This window comes from Lissotriton helveticus, chromosome 2_1 (genome assembly GCF_964261635.1).
Source record: "Lissotriton helveticus chromosome 2_1, aLisHel1.1, whole genome shotgun sequence".
In the NCBI taxonomy this organism is placed as follows: domain Eukaryota; kingdom Metazoa; phylum Chordata; class Amphibia; order Caudata; family Salamandridae; genus Lissotriton; species Lissotriton helveticus.
In genome coordinates, this window is record NC_136059.1 from 348,136,278 (window position 1) to 348,154,212 (window position 17,935).

Genomic DNA, 17,935 nt, shown 5'->3' on the forward strand with positions numbered 1-17,935 from the left:
AAACATGCATGCACCCAACATTAATACCAAAAAAATCACACTTACCTGCAGCTCTGCCTCATAGGTTCCAGGAGGGTTGGCACTGCTGCCTTCAGCCAATGAGAGAAGGCAGCAGTTCTTATGTCGTCACAGAGTAGGATGTGGTCAGTGAGACTGCTGACTCCCACCCCATTCTGATTGCCTGACACGCAGCCAGGGCTCTTTAGGGCTTAAAACGGAAGTGCCCAGGTGTGAGGCAATGAGTGACGCTACCCCTCATCACTAAGGGAGGGGCCTCAATGACCTTTTCTGAGCTTAGGAGGTCACACCCACAGCAGCTGTGGCATTTTCAGCTCAGTAAAGTTCAGCTCAAGCAACCAGGAGCCTGCACATTTAGAGCATGTCTAGTTCCTGGCTGCCTGACCTGAAAATCAACAGTGTCTATCAGGCCGCTTTTGCTCAGCTTGACAGACACGGTTGTGAGGGGCAAAAAGTGAGCCCTAATGGACGGGTTGCGGCTATTATCACTGCTAACCAATGCTAAAGTCCTGGTGCTCACTACTTAAAACATTGTAAAATTTGCTTACACCCAATTGGCACATTTATTTTAATTATAAGTCCCTAGAACAGTGATACTACAAGTACCCAGGGCCTGTAAATTAAACCCAAGTGGGCCTGCAGCACTTATTGTGCCACCTCTGAATAGCCTTCCAAAACATGTCTCAGGGCTGCTGTTTCAGTCTGTGTGCAGTTTTAAACTGTTAATTCAACTTGGCAAAACAACCCCTTTGTCAGGCCTAAACCTTCCTTTTTAGAACATATAAGTCACTTGAAAGGTGGGCTTAATGTATATATGTCATGTGGCAAGGATGCCCTAGATAGCGTAGGTGAAGTGTATTTAAAATATAGGATATGTAGTTTTAGATTTTACATGTCATGGTAGTTAAAAACTAAAAAAAATGTGTTGTTCACTACTGCAACGCCTACCTCTCCCATAGTATAACTCTGTATTACCTTACTACATTCAATAAGTGATAAGCTTTGTTTCGGAACAAGTAGAAATGTCACGTTTGTTCTCTTAAGGATTGCAATTTAAAATCCTCTATAATTGCAACGTTGACTTTTAGATCACAATTCTGAAAATGCCACTTTTAGAAAGTTGCCATTTTCTTGTCGCAACCAATTGGTTCATGCAGTCTGTGTCCTGGGTCACATGACTTTAATTAGAGTGGCTGCTGGCCTTAGTGTATTCCTCCCAGACAGTCGGACAAAGCGGGAGTAGGTGTTAAAAGGATGGGTCATCCTGAGAAGCTGGGAGGAGCTGAGCTGATTCCAGTCCCACTTAAATATCGAAGGCTCTGCCTAGGCATACTCACAAAGAACTTCACACAAGGCTTTTATTAACATACAAATATAAGTGTACCTAGCATGTAGGTAGGTGTAGAAGCTAAGAATCCCTCTATAATAAAGTCAACCCAATTACCCGAAGTGAGAGACTGTGGGACCCCATCTTGGTCTCGAGATGGACACCCTGCAAGAGATGTGAGACTTCTGCGTGCTGAGGAGTCTGCGTGCAGGAACCTCAGCATCTTGCGTCAGTGTGTCGGCATGGAAGTCCTTTTCTCTTCTCCCTCCTTCAGCTAGATATGGTGTTTATATACCCAATGTGATACATCCAGGGGATTTACCCTGCTGTGTCATGTTGGACTAGGATGACGGAAGGAATGACCCTTGTACATAGTTATTATGCAGGAGACGGAGTTCTGCTGTGACCTGCTGTGATTCCACGAATCCTCATGCATAATAAATGAGGCTAGATTTCAGAGAAAACCCCAAGTCATTTAGGCATTACCGCAACTAGGTAAAAGGACTGTCTCTAGAACCGTTATGTATTGTAATGGCAGGGGAAATATAAGTGGAAGGTTGAGGTGCTACCTGGGCCTATTTTGGGTACCTGTATGAAACATATCACCCTCTCCTCATCCGACTGGACATAACGGCGCATCCCCAGTGTGTGTGTCGGTGGAAACAATACTTGCATACAGCAAGTAACCCTGGAGCTTACAGTGACTAGATAGACGATGCCCGGGACCATCCCACAGCAATCAGGATTATACAACATCAAGTAACTCCCATTTGAAAGTAACTTGAACACCAGATTAATCACGGCAGCCGGGGTTCCTTTCAAGTGACAGGATAAGTTAGTAACTGAACCATTACAGGCCCGGAGAAGCATGATATCCTGGCATATGAGAGATCCACTTAAAGAATTCTTGCAGTTAGTACTGCTGAGAAAAACTTCCATGTTCCCATTCCTGCATCAAAATCTGTTTGGCAATTTCCAAGATTCCTTGATGAATTCCCTGCCCATTGCTTCATATCCGCCTGCCTGTGTGGTTCTATGCAATATTGAAACTGGAAAGTTGTGACCGGTAATGTTACATGGCAATGGATTAACCATTCACTGTATGGTGATTCTGCCACAGTAAAAGGTAACTTGAGTTTTTCAATACGCAGCATTGTATATTTGGCTCCCTTTTGTGCCATCGTAATCTGTTTTTAAGTTAGATTGTATGCTGAAAATAGATATGCACTGTTGATAAATGGCTAAGGCACATAACCAGAGCGAAATGATTGCAGCTTCCAGTTTAATAACATAATAGAACGTAGTTGAGATTATCCATGTTGTTGTATGGACTAGTCCTGTTCTAGTATATCAATAACAATGTTGCCCAATGAATAAATCTTGATTGTTAATGTAGTCATGCGATTGATTGTCAACCACAGCTAACGCTATTTCTAGGTTAATTCTATCTATTTCACGGAGTCTCTCCACAGCCTTGTGTTGATAGACAACGTAATATAAACGTTTCTGACGTGTCTTTTGGGGACCTAATAAAAAATCCCTTAGATCCACCACATCTGAGAGTAAGGATAAGTGCTGTTTCACCTAAGACAGTGTTGGGATTTTTAGCCAATTGAGGCACAACTTCCCAACACTGTTGGATGTCACTACCTCCGGATGTTCTCTTTGTACATAACTTGGCTCTGCCTATGGATAAGAAACCCTTTGTTGTACCCTTGAATCTTGACGGACATCTATTTGTGTCTGTGGGCCAAAGAAACCATCCCTTCCAATTGGGGCCTGAAGTGTTGTAATGAATGATGTCATCTAATGTATCCCCTCCATGTGATGTAAAATTGATGTGTGAAGATGTGGGAATCCGAGGTGTGTTCAAATCATTGTTCTTGGCTAGTCCAAGACAGGAAGTCTGGTGCACCATTTCATTCAAAATGATTATCTGTTGTGGGATGAGGCACACTCTAAATAGTGCTTCTGTTCCCTGAAATTGCTAATCCTTTGAACCCAAGACTGATTTTATGTCTATTGTGTTCTTCCAGAAGTCAGAACACTGTTCAGACTGTTATAATAATAATAATCCACATTTGTAAAGCGCACAATCACCCGTAAGGGTCTCTAGGCGCTGGGGGCCGTCGGGAAGATTAAGCAAGCTATTGCCCAGAGTCACGTGGTGCTGGGCTAACCTGCCGCCGGAGCCGGGGATCGAACCCTGATCCCCAGATTCCAGCGTCAGTCGCCCTGGCCGCGGCGCCACACCTCTCCCTCTGTTGGGAAATAAAGGATGCAGAATACATCTGCTTGGTGTTAGTCAGCATATTTTTCAGTGCAGGTGTAGGTGCAACCTTATAGTAACATGATGTTGGGTCAGAAGTGTTAAACCCTGAAATATAGGAAAAATCCTGTGCAAATGTTTTTGAACTACCTTACGGCGGTGTTGGGCAATATTCTCATTGGCGCTATCTGAAAACATTTCTTTGGATACTGGGTTTGTGTAAGAAGTGATGACCATAATGTTGGTAACAGTACATGCTATCAAAGTCAGATGTGTCCTCTAACATTTCATTGTTTGAAAACGCAGTTGATTGTTCCAAATCAGACAACATATTATTTACAGTTTCAAAATCCCAATCATCAGAAAATGTACTGTAGGTAATGATATAATTTATAGACATTTTAAATAAATGTGGAATTTTCAAAAGTTCAGTAGGGCCAAATACATCATAATCAACCTTGTCCCAAACTATACCATCAGGAATTGGAACAGCTGTAATGTTCACGGAAAACAAGTCTCTTTGTTCACGGTGAGATGATGTATGAGGTTTCTGGATCAAGTTTACATTGGATACTGCAGAGCATTCTGGGAGATATTTACCATTTATGGGTAAGCAAAACACAGTTACTAGGCCAATCTAGAACAGTAAAAATAATATTCCAGTTATGATCCAGAGTTGGAGCCATGGTAATACCAAGTAAGTCTTTTTCAGATAAGTGTAGAAATGACGAATTTGTTGCTTAAGGGAAACTGGAGCTGGCTTTGTCTCCGGATTCACTGGGATCAAGAGAGAAGGTATCAAAATCGATTAAGTAGCCAGATGCAGTTTGATCTATCTTTTGTAGCTAAGCAGGTTTTGTTGAACTGGCAATTGTCTCTTGTTGAGGCATATTGATGTAGACATCGGTGTTAGGCCGAATGAATATCTGTCTTTCATTTGTGCTTTGAAGTTCTGTTTCAAGAGGAACTAGTTCCATTTCTTTGTTGGAAATTCCATTATTTGGTATTGGTGACTCTTCAAATGTTGTGAGTCTTTCTGTCTGAACTTTCTTTATGGTAGCAAGAGGAGAGCGTCAGCTACCCAGGAGCCCTTGAGGTCTACTATTCAGTATTGGCCACGTAGTGTGGTTTAATCAGATCAATGGAGACAAATCTCTTTTCTTTTTTGCCGGCAAGAGGCGGAAGAAGTACTGTACTTGTTCCTTCGACAGCCTGGACATGTACAAGCTTTCTATATGATGGCCCAAATTCTTTCTTGGCCTTAATCTTTTCTCTAAATAGAACTCTGACTTTTGGGATCCAGACAGGTCTTGCCGTGACTGATTTGACTTCCCCAGTGGTGGTGCGTTTTACTTGCACATTGCTTAATAGTGCCTGGGATGCATTGAGATCCTGTAAAACAGCCAAACGTATATTGATGTCAAATGGTTTTTCATCCACCTGTTGTAATGAGTGAAATCCCTTAGGAGTTGGCATATTGCCACTTCTGCTGCATCCCCTTCAATGTTAGTTAATATAATAGCTGGTACCTGGGCAAAATTTCCTAACAATTTCATCCCTAAGTTCAGAGCAGGTTCTGTTCCATACTCATTCTGTATTTGTCTTAATACATCTGGTATTACTGCTAATAACGGGACACCATGAGTTCAGGTATATATTGCAGCGCAAACTGTACTCCAAATGGTGCAATCCTCTACATGGGGAGCTATCCCCATTGGCAAGCAGATTGTTAGCATTCTGTGTTTCCCTTGAGGGCTTGTGTGTGGAAATACTGCCTCTAACTGTGTTATTTTTTGAGCTATCCAGAATGGCATTTGCTCACGTCGAGTGAGCCTTTTTCCCATAATGGCATGTAGTGTTTGTGGTGTAATTTTAGTTGTAGATCCCTGACTTTGTCCTGTTTGTGTAGCTCTCGTTGGCCGAAGTGTGAGTGTTTTTATCACAAACTGTGTCAGGTTTCTGTAAAGTTTTATTATTTCTTTATGAAGTAGACGTAGGTCTGATACTGGCATTGAGTCAATGTCTGAATGCGGTGTGTACGCAGCTAGGACTGGCCAAGTGGCTCCATCTCTTCAGAGTGGACCAAGTCTCACTTTTTTTTTGTGTGTGGGAGGGTGCCTTTAAACCAATGTATGTGCTCCTGGTAGGTGAGTGGAATTTCAATGTCCTCATACGGAGAGTATTTGTTTGGTGGTTCATCCTCAGTGTAATAATGAAATGTATGTGATTGCGCATCTGCCCGTGGGAGTTTAACCCATGAATAGAATACCCTCTTCTGTATGATTCATGAGCCTCAATCACAAATGTGACTGTGCCAACCCTAGCTGGGACTCCATAGTCCGCTAGCTTCAGAGTAAGGGCATTTCTAACATTTTCTGAAATGTTGATTTCCCCTTCTTCTTTTTCCTCCTTCACCGCAGCTGCACGTTGTGCTGGCACAGTGGCGTTTTCGTCAGCTATTGTTGATGAAGGTTTTCAAGGAAGCTGAGATAAGGTTTTATGCACAAATAGGAGCAATTTGTCCTACAAGCTTGATAAACCTACAGCCATTACATAGGACATGCCTACCGAGCTGCGGTGGATAGTTCCCTTCCCACTCCAGATGTCCCTGGGGAAATGTGAGTAGGGGTCTCTGAGAACATCACAACTGAACTACTCAGATTTGACCATTAAATAAGTACCAAACCTACGTTGGCGGTGCCATGTCATGTAGTTCCTATAAACCTATATAGGAATGTGCGTTTTGACAACATACACTAGGAATGGTGTCCAGACTGATTCTAGACACCCGCACCTGGTATGTTATCCGCAATACCAGCTAGCTCACAGTGCCATTAGAAACCCCTCTTACCAAGGAGAAAAGTTTTGCTCAGTTTGTCTCAGAGGGAAACACAGAATAAACGGTGGGGACATTTCTCAATAGGCATTTATTGAACCAGCAGCATTCTAGTCTAAAATAGGTGTGCAGAAATAACCATTAGACAGAAACATATATAAATGATTAGAATCACTTACAGAGTAAAAGGATGGTAGATTCCTACCATCGTGCTAAAACAATGAGTACAAGCAAGTATATAAAATACATGACAGTAGTAAATGCGTACTCCTACGATGGGGAAACATCCTTTACAAAGCAACTTTTACAACGCACTACCATTACGACGCAACTTTTACAACGCAAGTTATTACAACGAATTGCGCTGGGGGGCGCTCTAGGATAGGGAACAGTTTAATTACTATCCAACACCTTCCCTACTATCCCCGGGGACTGGAGTTGGAATAGTAAATTAAACTATTCACTATCCAGCGCCCCCCAACGCAAGTTGTTGTAATGACTTGCGTTGTAAAACCTGCGTCGTAATGGCATGCGTTGTAAAAGCATGCGTTGTAGTGACATACATCCCCTACGATGCAACCCTAACTAGATGTACCTAAGTGTTCCTAGCATGTATGTATGTGTAGAAGCCAAGAATCCCCCTAGGATAAAGTCAAGCCCATTACCTGAAGTGAGAAAATGTGGGACCCCATCTTGGTCTTGAGATGGATACCCCGCAAGGGATGTCAGACTACTGCGAGCTGGAGTGTCTGCGTGCAGCAACCTCAGCGTCTCACATCAGTGTGTCGGCATGGAAGTCCTTTTCTCCTCACCCTACCTCAGCAAGATATCCTGTTTATATAACCAATGTTATACTCCCAGGAGATATACCTTGGTGTGTCATGGCAGACTAGGATGACGGAAAGAATGACCCTTGTACATAGTTATTATGCAGGAGATGGTGTTCTGCTGTGTCCTGCTGTGATTCCTAGAATCCTCATGCATAATGAATGAGGCTGGTTTTCAGAGAAAGCCCCATGTCATTAGGCATTACCGTAACTAGGTAAAAGATCAGTGTCAAGAACAGTTATGTAGTGTAATAGCAGGGAAATATAAGTGAAAGGTCGAGTTGCTACCTGGGCCTATATTGGGCACCTGTATGAAACATAACAAACTTTTCTCCCTACAGTGACCTACAGTGATGAACGGCAATGCACTTCGCACTGCAGCAACAACAAACGGCTGTGACTGCCAAGGCAAAGAACCAGCAAGGACTGTCTTCAACGCCTAACACGGTCTTCGTAATTTGTTTCCATCACTAGAGCATTCCAGATTCTATGTTTCCAAGATTTATGGTCACTCAAACCTACCCCCAGCTGGACATTATGTTCTGAATTGCCGCTGCCAAGGGAAATCAAATCATCTTCCTCCTAGGTGACTTAAGAGGGTTAGTGAGGCAATAAGGGTACTCCAGGGACTATCTGCATGGGGAATTTCACAGCTTAGTCTCTGGCATGGAGTTGATATTATCAAGAACCTCTGCCCAGCATTTTGTACGTTTTGGGTAGTGCCAAAGAAAGTGAAGTAGCATGCCTGTACCATTGCAGCACTGCAAGAATTTCTTCGATCTGGTGGTATACATGATTTAAGCCTATCTAGGTTGCAGAAACAATAGAGTGCTATTTTGATAAGTGTTTCTTTGATGGAGGCACCCTCTAATAGACGGAGGACCATTGCTTTGTTGTAGGAGTACATTTTAGTTCTCTCTACAATATAGTGTGGCAAGGCATTCCCCCATCTCTCCCTGGCAAGTATTAGTATATTTCTGATAGTATTTGTCTCTTTTTTCACTTAGAAACCATTTCTTGCAGGGCTTTAGAGTGCAGTATACTGTTTTTAAGGGCTCAGTGGGACACCTGAAGCCAATTTTGACTATACCTAAGCAACTTTTGTTATGGTATGCCGTAGTCTAATTTGATCTAATGTTTTGAGGGCCTCTGTGTAAGACAAATCCCTTATTAGCTGGCAGGTTTATTTTTGCCACATTGAGATCTCTGATGGTCCAAAGTGCAGAATACCCACAGAGGGTATAAATGAGGAAGGGCATGTAAAAAGGCCTGTCTTTATTATCGCTGTATCCCATGCTCCTAGGGTCACCACCGTCATCAAATGTAGGCCACATGGTACATGCTGCCTGGCCAACCTAGGGGTCCTCCACAGGAGCCCCCCACTAACTGCCTGATCCAGGAAGGACCAGAGTTTTTTTCTCTATTTTCAGTGCCACTCTACTATCTACCATATTTGAGTGTCTTGGTTATATTTCAGGACATTTGGTAGACATAGTTATCCTTCCTCCACCAGTGTGTGCATCTTCTTCTTTGCAATCAATGGCTTCTTGCTTGCCCTGGCAAAGTTATTGAGCAGTTTTTTTTATTTCAGCTGAGGTACCACCGGGATGGAGTAGTGGGAATGTCTGGACTACATATAGGAACCTAGGCAGCACAGTCATGAAAGCCCTCCCCGTGCAATGTAAAACACATTTCTTTAATATAAACATTGATATATTTGCATAGCATTCCCAGATTATGTAACTACAGAATTTTGGCACGTATTGCTTCTACTATATGTTGTTGTGTAGTTTGACAAATCAATCATAATAATCTAGGCATTTGGATGCTTGCAGAACAATGTAACCAAACACTAAATCCCTTGTAGATTAGTTGTTTGTCTGATGGTGGAAACGATTCTCAGGGTAATCCCTGATGCATTTAGGACAGGTGACAACTTGGGGAGAGAGGTTAATTCCACTGCTACAAGTTGGTACCACTGCTCTCTCTTGTGGGTTTGTTTGCTCCCATGTCTTAGCAGGATGGGCTATGTCATATCTATCTCATTCCCTAGTGCCTGGTGATTCAGTCTTGTAGGCAGTATTCTTTCCCCCAACAGATGACACCACTTCCACCTACACATGGGCTAATGGTCTTCTGTTAAATCTGTGTTTCTCTTCCCTGTACAGAACCATTCAATTCTAGAGTTTGTACATAGCATACCTGAAGTCCTCCCAGACACCTGCCACAGAAATGTAACAATAGATCTGCCAGAGGATCAGTGCTGAACAGCCAGGTCTCAAGACTGTTTCAAATGGAAGTTCAAGCTCTATTAGGCAGAGGTCCATAGGCAAGGTGGTCCAAGGTTTCAGAGCCAGATACCGGGTAAAGCAGCCATCCCATCAGAATCTTCTGATCCTGGGAGCCTCAGTGTCAGGGCTGAGAAAGATCTGAAGGTGCTCCCTGGCAGGTATGGGGAGGCTAGCGATCTCAGTAGAAAGGGAACTTTATTGTTGACTGCCCTATTCATAATGCAGAGGGTATTTAACTGCACTCTGTGTTCCACCAGAAGCCAGTGGAGGTCCGTGAAAGCTGTGGTGGCAGACTGGTATTTGGGAGTGTTCATGAAAAATAGGGCAGTGGCATTCTGCAGGGTCTGCAGCTTTCTGATGACAAAACGGGATGCACCAAGTTACAGAGCATTACCATGATCAAGGCGAGAAAGCATGAGGGCCTGGACGATCACTCTTTAAGCTGAGAACAGGAGAAAGTTGGTTGAAAACCTCTCTCAGAAGTCTCAGGAAGCATTAACAGGTGACCGCAAACTTTTTAGTTTGATGGTCCATCGTGAGTGTGGTTTCCAGCCACATCCCAGGACTTTTTATCGCATGTTTGAGGGGAGGACTCTTGCTCAGAATGTCGGTTAAGAGACTGTGGAAGGTTGCTGCCAAAATTATTTCCCAGCACCATCACTTCCGTTTTGTCCTCATTATGTTTTAGTTTGCAACTAGCCACCCAACCGGCTACGTCAGGAAGACAGGGGTTAAGAGATCGATGACTATAGCTGGGGTACGTACTCTCACTTCTAACCTACTTCTCAACAGTTTTGCACAATCTTCCAATGGGCTTAGCTACTGGCATTTTCCATGTCATCACAATGGCTCTCTTGGCAAGTAACATTGTAAAGTCTAGGAATCTATTGCCTGCTTTCTTTGTCCAGGTCTGTCTTTTGCATTGAGCTAAATACTGTTTCACCCAGAGTAGTTCATCATGACAGAACTGTAAAAACGTCAGCCCCAAATAATGAGTCATTGCTTTTATATGCAGAAACAAATTCTTAAAATTAACTCTGTATCAATGTGAGCCAACATTTTAAATATTGAACAACTGTACAGCTTAGCAGAATGACCACAGAATCCTAGGCTGCAAAACCTAAAGTAGGGTGTTCGTAATGGTTAAAGAACACATAATTTTCAGCATTAGGTAGTAAGTACATGTCCATCTGACACAATGTGAGTCACATATTACAATGGACGAAATTCCTGGGATATCATTAAATATGCATGGCAAGTTAGCAACTCATTACTTCATTACATAGGTTTGATCCATACTATTAGTTAAGAAGTGCCATGCCAACTCTTTAAAATGGCAAGAACCTATAGTAAGTTTAAATTGACTGTCTTTTCAGTCCTTTTCTGGACAACCTAACAGTAGTGTGCTCATACTTGTCCATCAGATTTCCAAAGGCACTACTGGTCCAGTCCTGTAGAAGTCTGAGTGCTGCCTTCATCCCTTTGTATTTTCAATGCTTGTACTGGCAAGTAAAAGGTAGCAGCACCTTGGATGCAGCTCGACAACCCGGGCTTTGCAGATGACCTAGCAGCACCTTGGATGCAGCTCGACAACCCGGGCTTTGCAGATGACCTTGTCCTACTTTCCCATACTCATCTGTAGATGCAGATGCAAGAGACCAACAATAAAGCAGCCGCATCAGCACAACTTGGTGTCAGCATCCACAGGGTAAAAACCAAGATCCTGAAGACAAATACTGCCCGCACGACTACAGTCACTCTCGCAGGTGATGCACTGGAAGAGATTGAAGCCTTCACCTACCTGGCAGGGTCATTGACAGCCAAGACGGCACAGACACCAACACCAAGGCAAGAATAGGCAAATCAAGGGCTGCCTTCATTCAGCTAAAGAAGATCTGGAGGTCCAAGGACCTAACACTGCAAACTAAGATCATGCTTTATAACACCAACGTAAATATGGTCCTTCTATTTGGAGCAGTAACTTAGAGGACAATAATGACCACTACCAACAACATTCAGACCTTCATCAACACCTGTCTGAGGAAAATCCTCCAAATCCACTGACCAAATACCATCAGCAAAAGCAACCTATGGCAGCAGACTTTTCAACTCCTTGCTCGTGAAGAAATCATGAAAAGACGCTGACAATGATAAGTCACACCCTCCGCAAGCCCACATGAAACACCATCAAGCAAGCCCTGACCTGTAACACTCTAGAAAAAAACAAAAAGAGGAAGGCCGAGAAACACCTGTTGATGAGACCTCAAGGCTGACTGCAAAAAGATGGGTTACACCCGAGTCGGATTGAAGGAAAGGCCCAGGACAGAGATGCCTAGAGAGTACTGGTTGATGACCTATACCCCAGTAGAGCTAGTAGGCATAAGTAAGTAAATAAGTACCTTGAGCTGTACTGCTGCAAGCAGGAGTCCTTTCACAAAGGCACCAGACAGAAATAGAGATGAATTCTCATGTTGAATCCTTGTTGCAAGCTAGGTTCTCAGTAGTTAAGCCATGAGTCTAGCATGCTACACAGATCCTGTGAAATATCAACAATCTGTGATCAAATGATGTGCATGAAAATTACCATCAACTTCAAGTTGATGTTAATATGTGCATGCTTTGAAAAATGCACAAAATGCATTTTTCAAAGTGCCATGTACCTTTACGATTCAAGAAACATATTATGTTCTTGATATCCCCCCTGTTTTTTCTAGGTAATCCCCCTGGATACCATCCTTCCTTCTCTGATTTTGGCAGTGGCTATTAATCACGCTGTTGATCTTTAGGGGCCCTCCCAGATTGAGTGAGGTAAGAGTTAGTCAATTTTTGACTCCCTCGCATTTTGGCTCATATTCCGTGGGTACATTGAAGGCTAATGCATAACCCACTTACTTTGTAGTGTGAACCCCCTGCTCGCAAGTTATCTCCAGCGCGTTCTTATCAGATACCTACCTACACCTTTCAAGTGGCCTTGCAGACCAGCAGGGTAAGCCGTTCGAGTCTATGGTGGTTGCTCACAGACCTTTCTGTATTATCTCAAGTGTATTCTTTAACTTAGAGACAATTTTTTCTGTTTTCCAGATAATACCTTTGGCCCTGATGAGAGTCCCCTACTAGATATCATTTGGGGCTCGAAACGCGTAGGCCTTTGTACTAATTGCTGCTCTTATCAACTTCCTAAATTGACAACTTGGATAATTTTGATTCATGTACATATAATGTGCTTTATTAATCAAGTTGATTGCGATTGATTTCCACGTGTGTATATATATTTGTTTGGTATTGCACAAATGGTTATTTTTTGAGCAGCCTTTGTACGCTCCCCTTCTTGTGTTGTCTTTTTTCATTCTACCACTCAGTTCTTTTTCTTTTCAATTGTATTGTATATATGGATGTCTGATATTGAATGAGTGTGATATGTCTGACCAGTTGAATGAGTATTTGTTTAAGGAATAATGGTGTAGTACATGTATAAAAAATGAAAAGATCTTTGTAGAAATACTTTGTAAATTTAATAAATAAATGGCTATTGAGTAGCAATATCTCGGGCTGAAATAAGTTTTTCTACCCTATATAGTCAAAAGTATAGTCTAAATCAAATACCAGTTCAGGCACGTTCGTTTGTTTTCTGATTGTAGGTGCTCAGCCTAACTGTGTAGAGCCAACTCTTTGTTGTTCAGACATGTACCTTTACATGTGCACACTTATCTTTTTTTGTACGGTGTTTCAGGGGGCCCTTAGGCCCACTGGCACCCTTGGATGTGCATGCACTGTTTGCGATTACCAATTTGGTAATCGCAATCAGCGAATGCAATACCTTTCATTCCTATGGGCCTGTACGCCCATAGGAATTAATGGAGTCACATTACCTAATATCGATTGGAAATTTACGAACCGCTATTAAGTATTGTTAAGGAATCGCAAACGTTTTTGCGATTCTTAAATGCATAGCATTTTGCGATTCCCAAATAGTGAATCAGTAAAATTTGCTACTTGGGAATCGCAAAATGCGGGCTTGATGCATGTGCCCCTAAAGGAATATAGATTAGGATGTAGCTTCGAACATGTGAGGGTATTACTAATGCATACAAGAGCTTTCTAGACTCATTTTCTCAGAGCTCTATCAGGCCAATTTTGTGGCTGATGTGGCATCAATCAAACCAATTTGCTGAGACATTTTCCAAGAAAAGCAGCATTTCTCAAATGTTCTTCACTGCAAACTGAAGTGAATAAACCAAATCTGTTATTGCTGTTCTGAACTCAAAGCTTAATGTTTTTAGATGGTACAATAAATAATGATAGGATAACTTTTTTTAGATATACTGAAAGCAAGTTTTTCAAAAAGTGGAATGAAACTGTTTATTTTTTCTTTCAGTTACAAGTTAGCGGCCACAGCCCAGAGTAAAATTCACCGATCTGAGCCCCTTCCACCTGACCAGAAGTTAGTTCGATGGATAGAACACATCATCGCGTCAAAGGGAGGCGCTCACCTACGCCCATATAGCTCCCAACAACCGTGGTACGAGCATTACTTGTTGGATGTAACCGCCTTCATATTTACATCTGCTGCTGTGGTTATCTACATTTGTGTTAAGCTGCTGAGAACTGTTCTTTCAAAGCTGCTTCAACAAGATAAGCTAAAAAAGCCCTGATATAATGCTGTTTTAAAATGTGAGCCTACTTTTTAGATTATGCTATCAGTTTACAGTAGATCAATGTAAAAAAATAATAGTATGGAATACACACAAATATACTGAGTATAATTGAACAGTTAATTATCTGCTGATTTTACTTTTTAATTTGACTTCTTTGCTGTATTGTGTTACTTTACCCTAGTGAGGCGTTCCAAGAGTGGTGCGTGTGTGTGTGTTCCAACGCTACACCCATGCATGGATTTTGATGCACTCCCAGGTTTACCATTCCTGTTAGACCTGGGAATACGCCCAACGCCTACTCCTTCCCAAGGGAGGTGTAACGAAGAGAAATATGTTTTTTCCTCTTTGTATGTGTGGTGCATTCTGCAGCACACATCGAAAGAGGAAAAAGCCCCAGGGAATTGTTTTTGTGCATGAAGGTGTCACTTGTGCTGTTGTGCACCTGAGTGGTTCCAGAGCCTTGTGGTCATATTCAGGAGGATCTAGTTCAAACAAAGTGGCAAAGTGCAAGCCCAAGACATTCTTCAAAATATGGTATAATATAATGGCTAATTACAGAGGGTTGTGAATTTTTAATCACATTAAGGTAGTAGTTTAAGCTACCATTTTACATGGGCACTCCATTGCTACTTGAGCATTTTATTAGAATTTACCACATGCCACACCTTGGAACGCCTGAGGAGGGCTGAAATGTACCTTTGCTCAATTTTAATATCATGTTCTAGTTAATTACTGACCACAATCGCCGGCTCGAATGGTAGACACATTGTACTTAATTAACCGTGCATAGTACTACTTGTTTTCTGCAATAAAACTTAATAAAAATAATTTAAACAAATAATATACCACTAGTCTTATTTAATTGACCACCAGGAATCTAATAAAAAGTATTACATGGAATCAGATTATGAAAATCAAAAGTAATTGGCAGTACAATGAAGTACGCAAATAATTTGAAGATGATACTTTGTCATCTCAATGAAAAGTCCTTCTGTTAAAAAATGCAATGACATTTATCTGACACAGTCACAAATGGAATTTCGCACATGATGTAAAGGAGTTATAGTGAAACAAGGCTCCACAAAGTACTGTGCTGGAAAAATAAAACTTAACGAACCAGGGCTTCAGCACAGCCCAGCTCAAAGATATATTTGAAGCAAAATTTGTTATTTTATGGAACATTTTTTGTCCGCCTAGACATGGAGAAAAGGAGATGTTCTGTTTTTGATCCTGTTGATGCCCTTAAAAAAAATAATCACAGATCTGCGGTCCTCAAAGCAGTTAATATTGGGAAAGTGATAATAAAACATGAAGAGAAGGCACTCCAATGCCGCACCGCGTGAAGTAGTCTCTACAATAGACAGAAAGCATTTCCCACCCCAGGGGCCAGTTGCACATTGGCCACTTTAGTCATTCACAATTGTTTATGTTACCTCTCTATTTCTTGTGGGAAAATGATAATGCTGCCCCCCTTTCCAAAGGCCTACTTACAGACACCTTAGATGGTCTTTGAACACCACCGGTCTCTCTCAGAGGTCTTCAAAGGCACCAACTGACACATAGGAAACTCAAAAAATGCCCCAGAGATTCATCTCACCATCAGAAGCTCTTATATGTCTATAAAACATGCTAAGCTGGACCGCCAACATCTCACGATACTTAGGCTTACAGACCATTATCATGTACTCTAATGGTACCAGAAAGATTTCGAAAGCCCTTTCTCTGGCACTAGCCATGTCTATCTAATTCTCAAACACCTCTGGCGGGTCCACATGAATTCGGTCTCTGGTCCAGCTCTTAGAGGCCTTCATCATAACCTCAGAGACCATAAAACTTTTCCAACATTCAAATACCCCCATTTGGAATTTAGATACGTCATCCAACCCACAGTCAGACACCACCAGCAAGTCATTACATGTCACCAGATCCTCAGAAACTCTTAGCATACCTTCAAACACAGATAGCAGGTCCACAAAGACACTCTGTTGGCATTCTAACAACCTAGTTGATCAATGTATACCTCAATCATCCTTCCAACCACCTTTAACTTGGCTCATAGATAATACTAGAGACCATGAACAGAGCAATGCCATCTCTCAGTAAGCAACCCCATCGATGCATATTAAAGCAGCCTGTTCAAGGAGGCTTCAAAATAGGCGCAAAATAACAGACTCTCGCAAACATTAGCTGCTCAAGCATAGCACAAACATCATACTCTCACTCTATAAATATTTCACAGGAAAGCGCCTTAACTGAAAACTCCAAAAGCAGGCATATGAGGCATGTTCTCATCGCAATTTTTACATATATCCATGGGTAGAGGAGTGCAGTTATTCTGGGACCGGTGGCAAGCAATCATACTATTCAACAGTGAGGGGTTGTGGATTTTAAATGTGGTGAGGCTGAACTTTTACACCTGATTATAATGTGCATGCACAGTGAACAAGAACTTAGGGTTAAGGTTTTGATTAGAGATTTCGATCTTACATTGAGATCTACAATATATGAAATACATCAGTTACAACTTTAAAAAGAGCTAAAACAATGTAAGCATTTTACAACACATTAATTCATTGACTAGACAATTTATCATCTCCAGAGCAGCTATAGCTGCTGTAGTTTCGTATATATTTTTTTTAAGTGGTTTTAAAAATCTCTGTTGGTAAGCCCTTAAAATGGGATAGACAGGGGGCGTGGCCAAGATAGCAATTGGGTAAGATGTGTGCAATTCGTGTCCCTGCTACCATCTGCCCGCCGAGCCCCTAATCGCCGCTTAAAACTGCTGAAGGTCTCCATGAAGAACAGGGACAGGAACGAGAGTGCAGTGTGCGGCTTTCTGCAGTGAAGAGGGCATGGAGAAGCCACACTAACAGCCTTTGCTGTTTCCACAAGCAGCGGATCAAGATGTCAGCCCGGCTCCTACATTGAAGTCGGATGACGGAGTCTGGAAGGGAAAGGGGCGACCAGAGACAGAATATACAGGCATTGTAAAGCGGCCCGGGGCTGTGCAGACAAAGGTGATTGAAACCTACCAGCAGGCAGCCCCAGGTGCTGCCGTCGAGATCAAGAGAGAGATCGCACCGGCTGGGCGGGGCCCGACACATGAGAGCCGAGGGAATGGAGGATGTAATGTTGCACATACTCGGGCGGGCCCATGTTGATGCCCCCTCCCCCTGCTAGCGTGGCAACAATGGGCTGGTCCTGCGTCCGCACGGGCCGGCACACAGGGTGGTTAATAAAAAGCCCAGGGCTCTGGGCGTGGTCCAGTTAGTTGCTGGCCACCACCGTAACGACTTGCGTGTGTGGTCCCAGTTATTTTTAAGGCCCAGCGCAACACGACACTGGCGACGAGGTGGTCTCGTCACCCCGCCGCGTTCACGAGTGCCTCCCGTGCCTGCCGCTGACCCCGGCACGGAAAGAGCGGCGCACAGTGCATCCCGTGCAGCTCACCTCATCTCCCCGGCGCCCCCACGTGGCGCTGCAGCTTCACATCGCGGGCGGCTTGACCCTGCCGCGCTCACCCCCCCCCGCTCCTCCCACTCCAGTGTGGCTCCTGGTGCCAGATGCTGCCCCTCACCTGCGGCGCTCAGCTGGCTCGCCGTGTCTTGCCGCCATCGCTGCCTGCTCCGCAGTGCGCAGGCCGCGCATGAGCATAGCTGGTTCTGGGCCCGCACTGTCTTCCCGGCCCGCGGAAGGGCCTCTACGTTAGCGG

At 43.1% G+C, this 17,935-nt stretch overlaps 1 protein-coding gene across 1 annotated transcript in view; it reads left to right on the forward strand.

Moving 5' to 3' along the window:
* The window catches only part of LOC144819348 (UDP-glucuronosyltransferase 3A1-like), a 744,338-nt gene extending 729,274 nt beyond the window's left edge, over positions 1-15,064 (forward strand). The window contains exon 7 of the mRNA XM_078677286.1: positions 13,944-15,064. Coding sequence (XP_078533412.1) covers positions 13,944-14,220 — 277 coding nt within the window. The 3' untranslated portion in view covers positions 14,221-15,064. The remainder of the gene's footprint in view (positions 1-13,943) is intronic.
* The last annotated feature ends 2,871 nt before the right edge of the window (positions 15,065-17,935 follow it).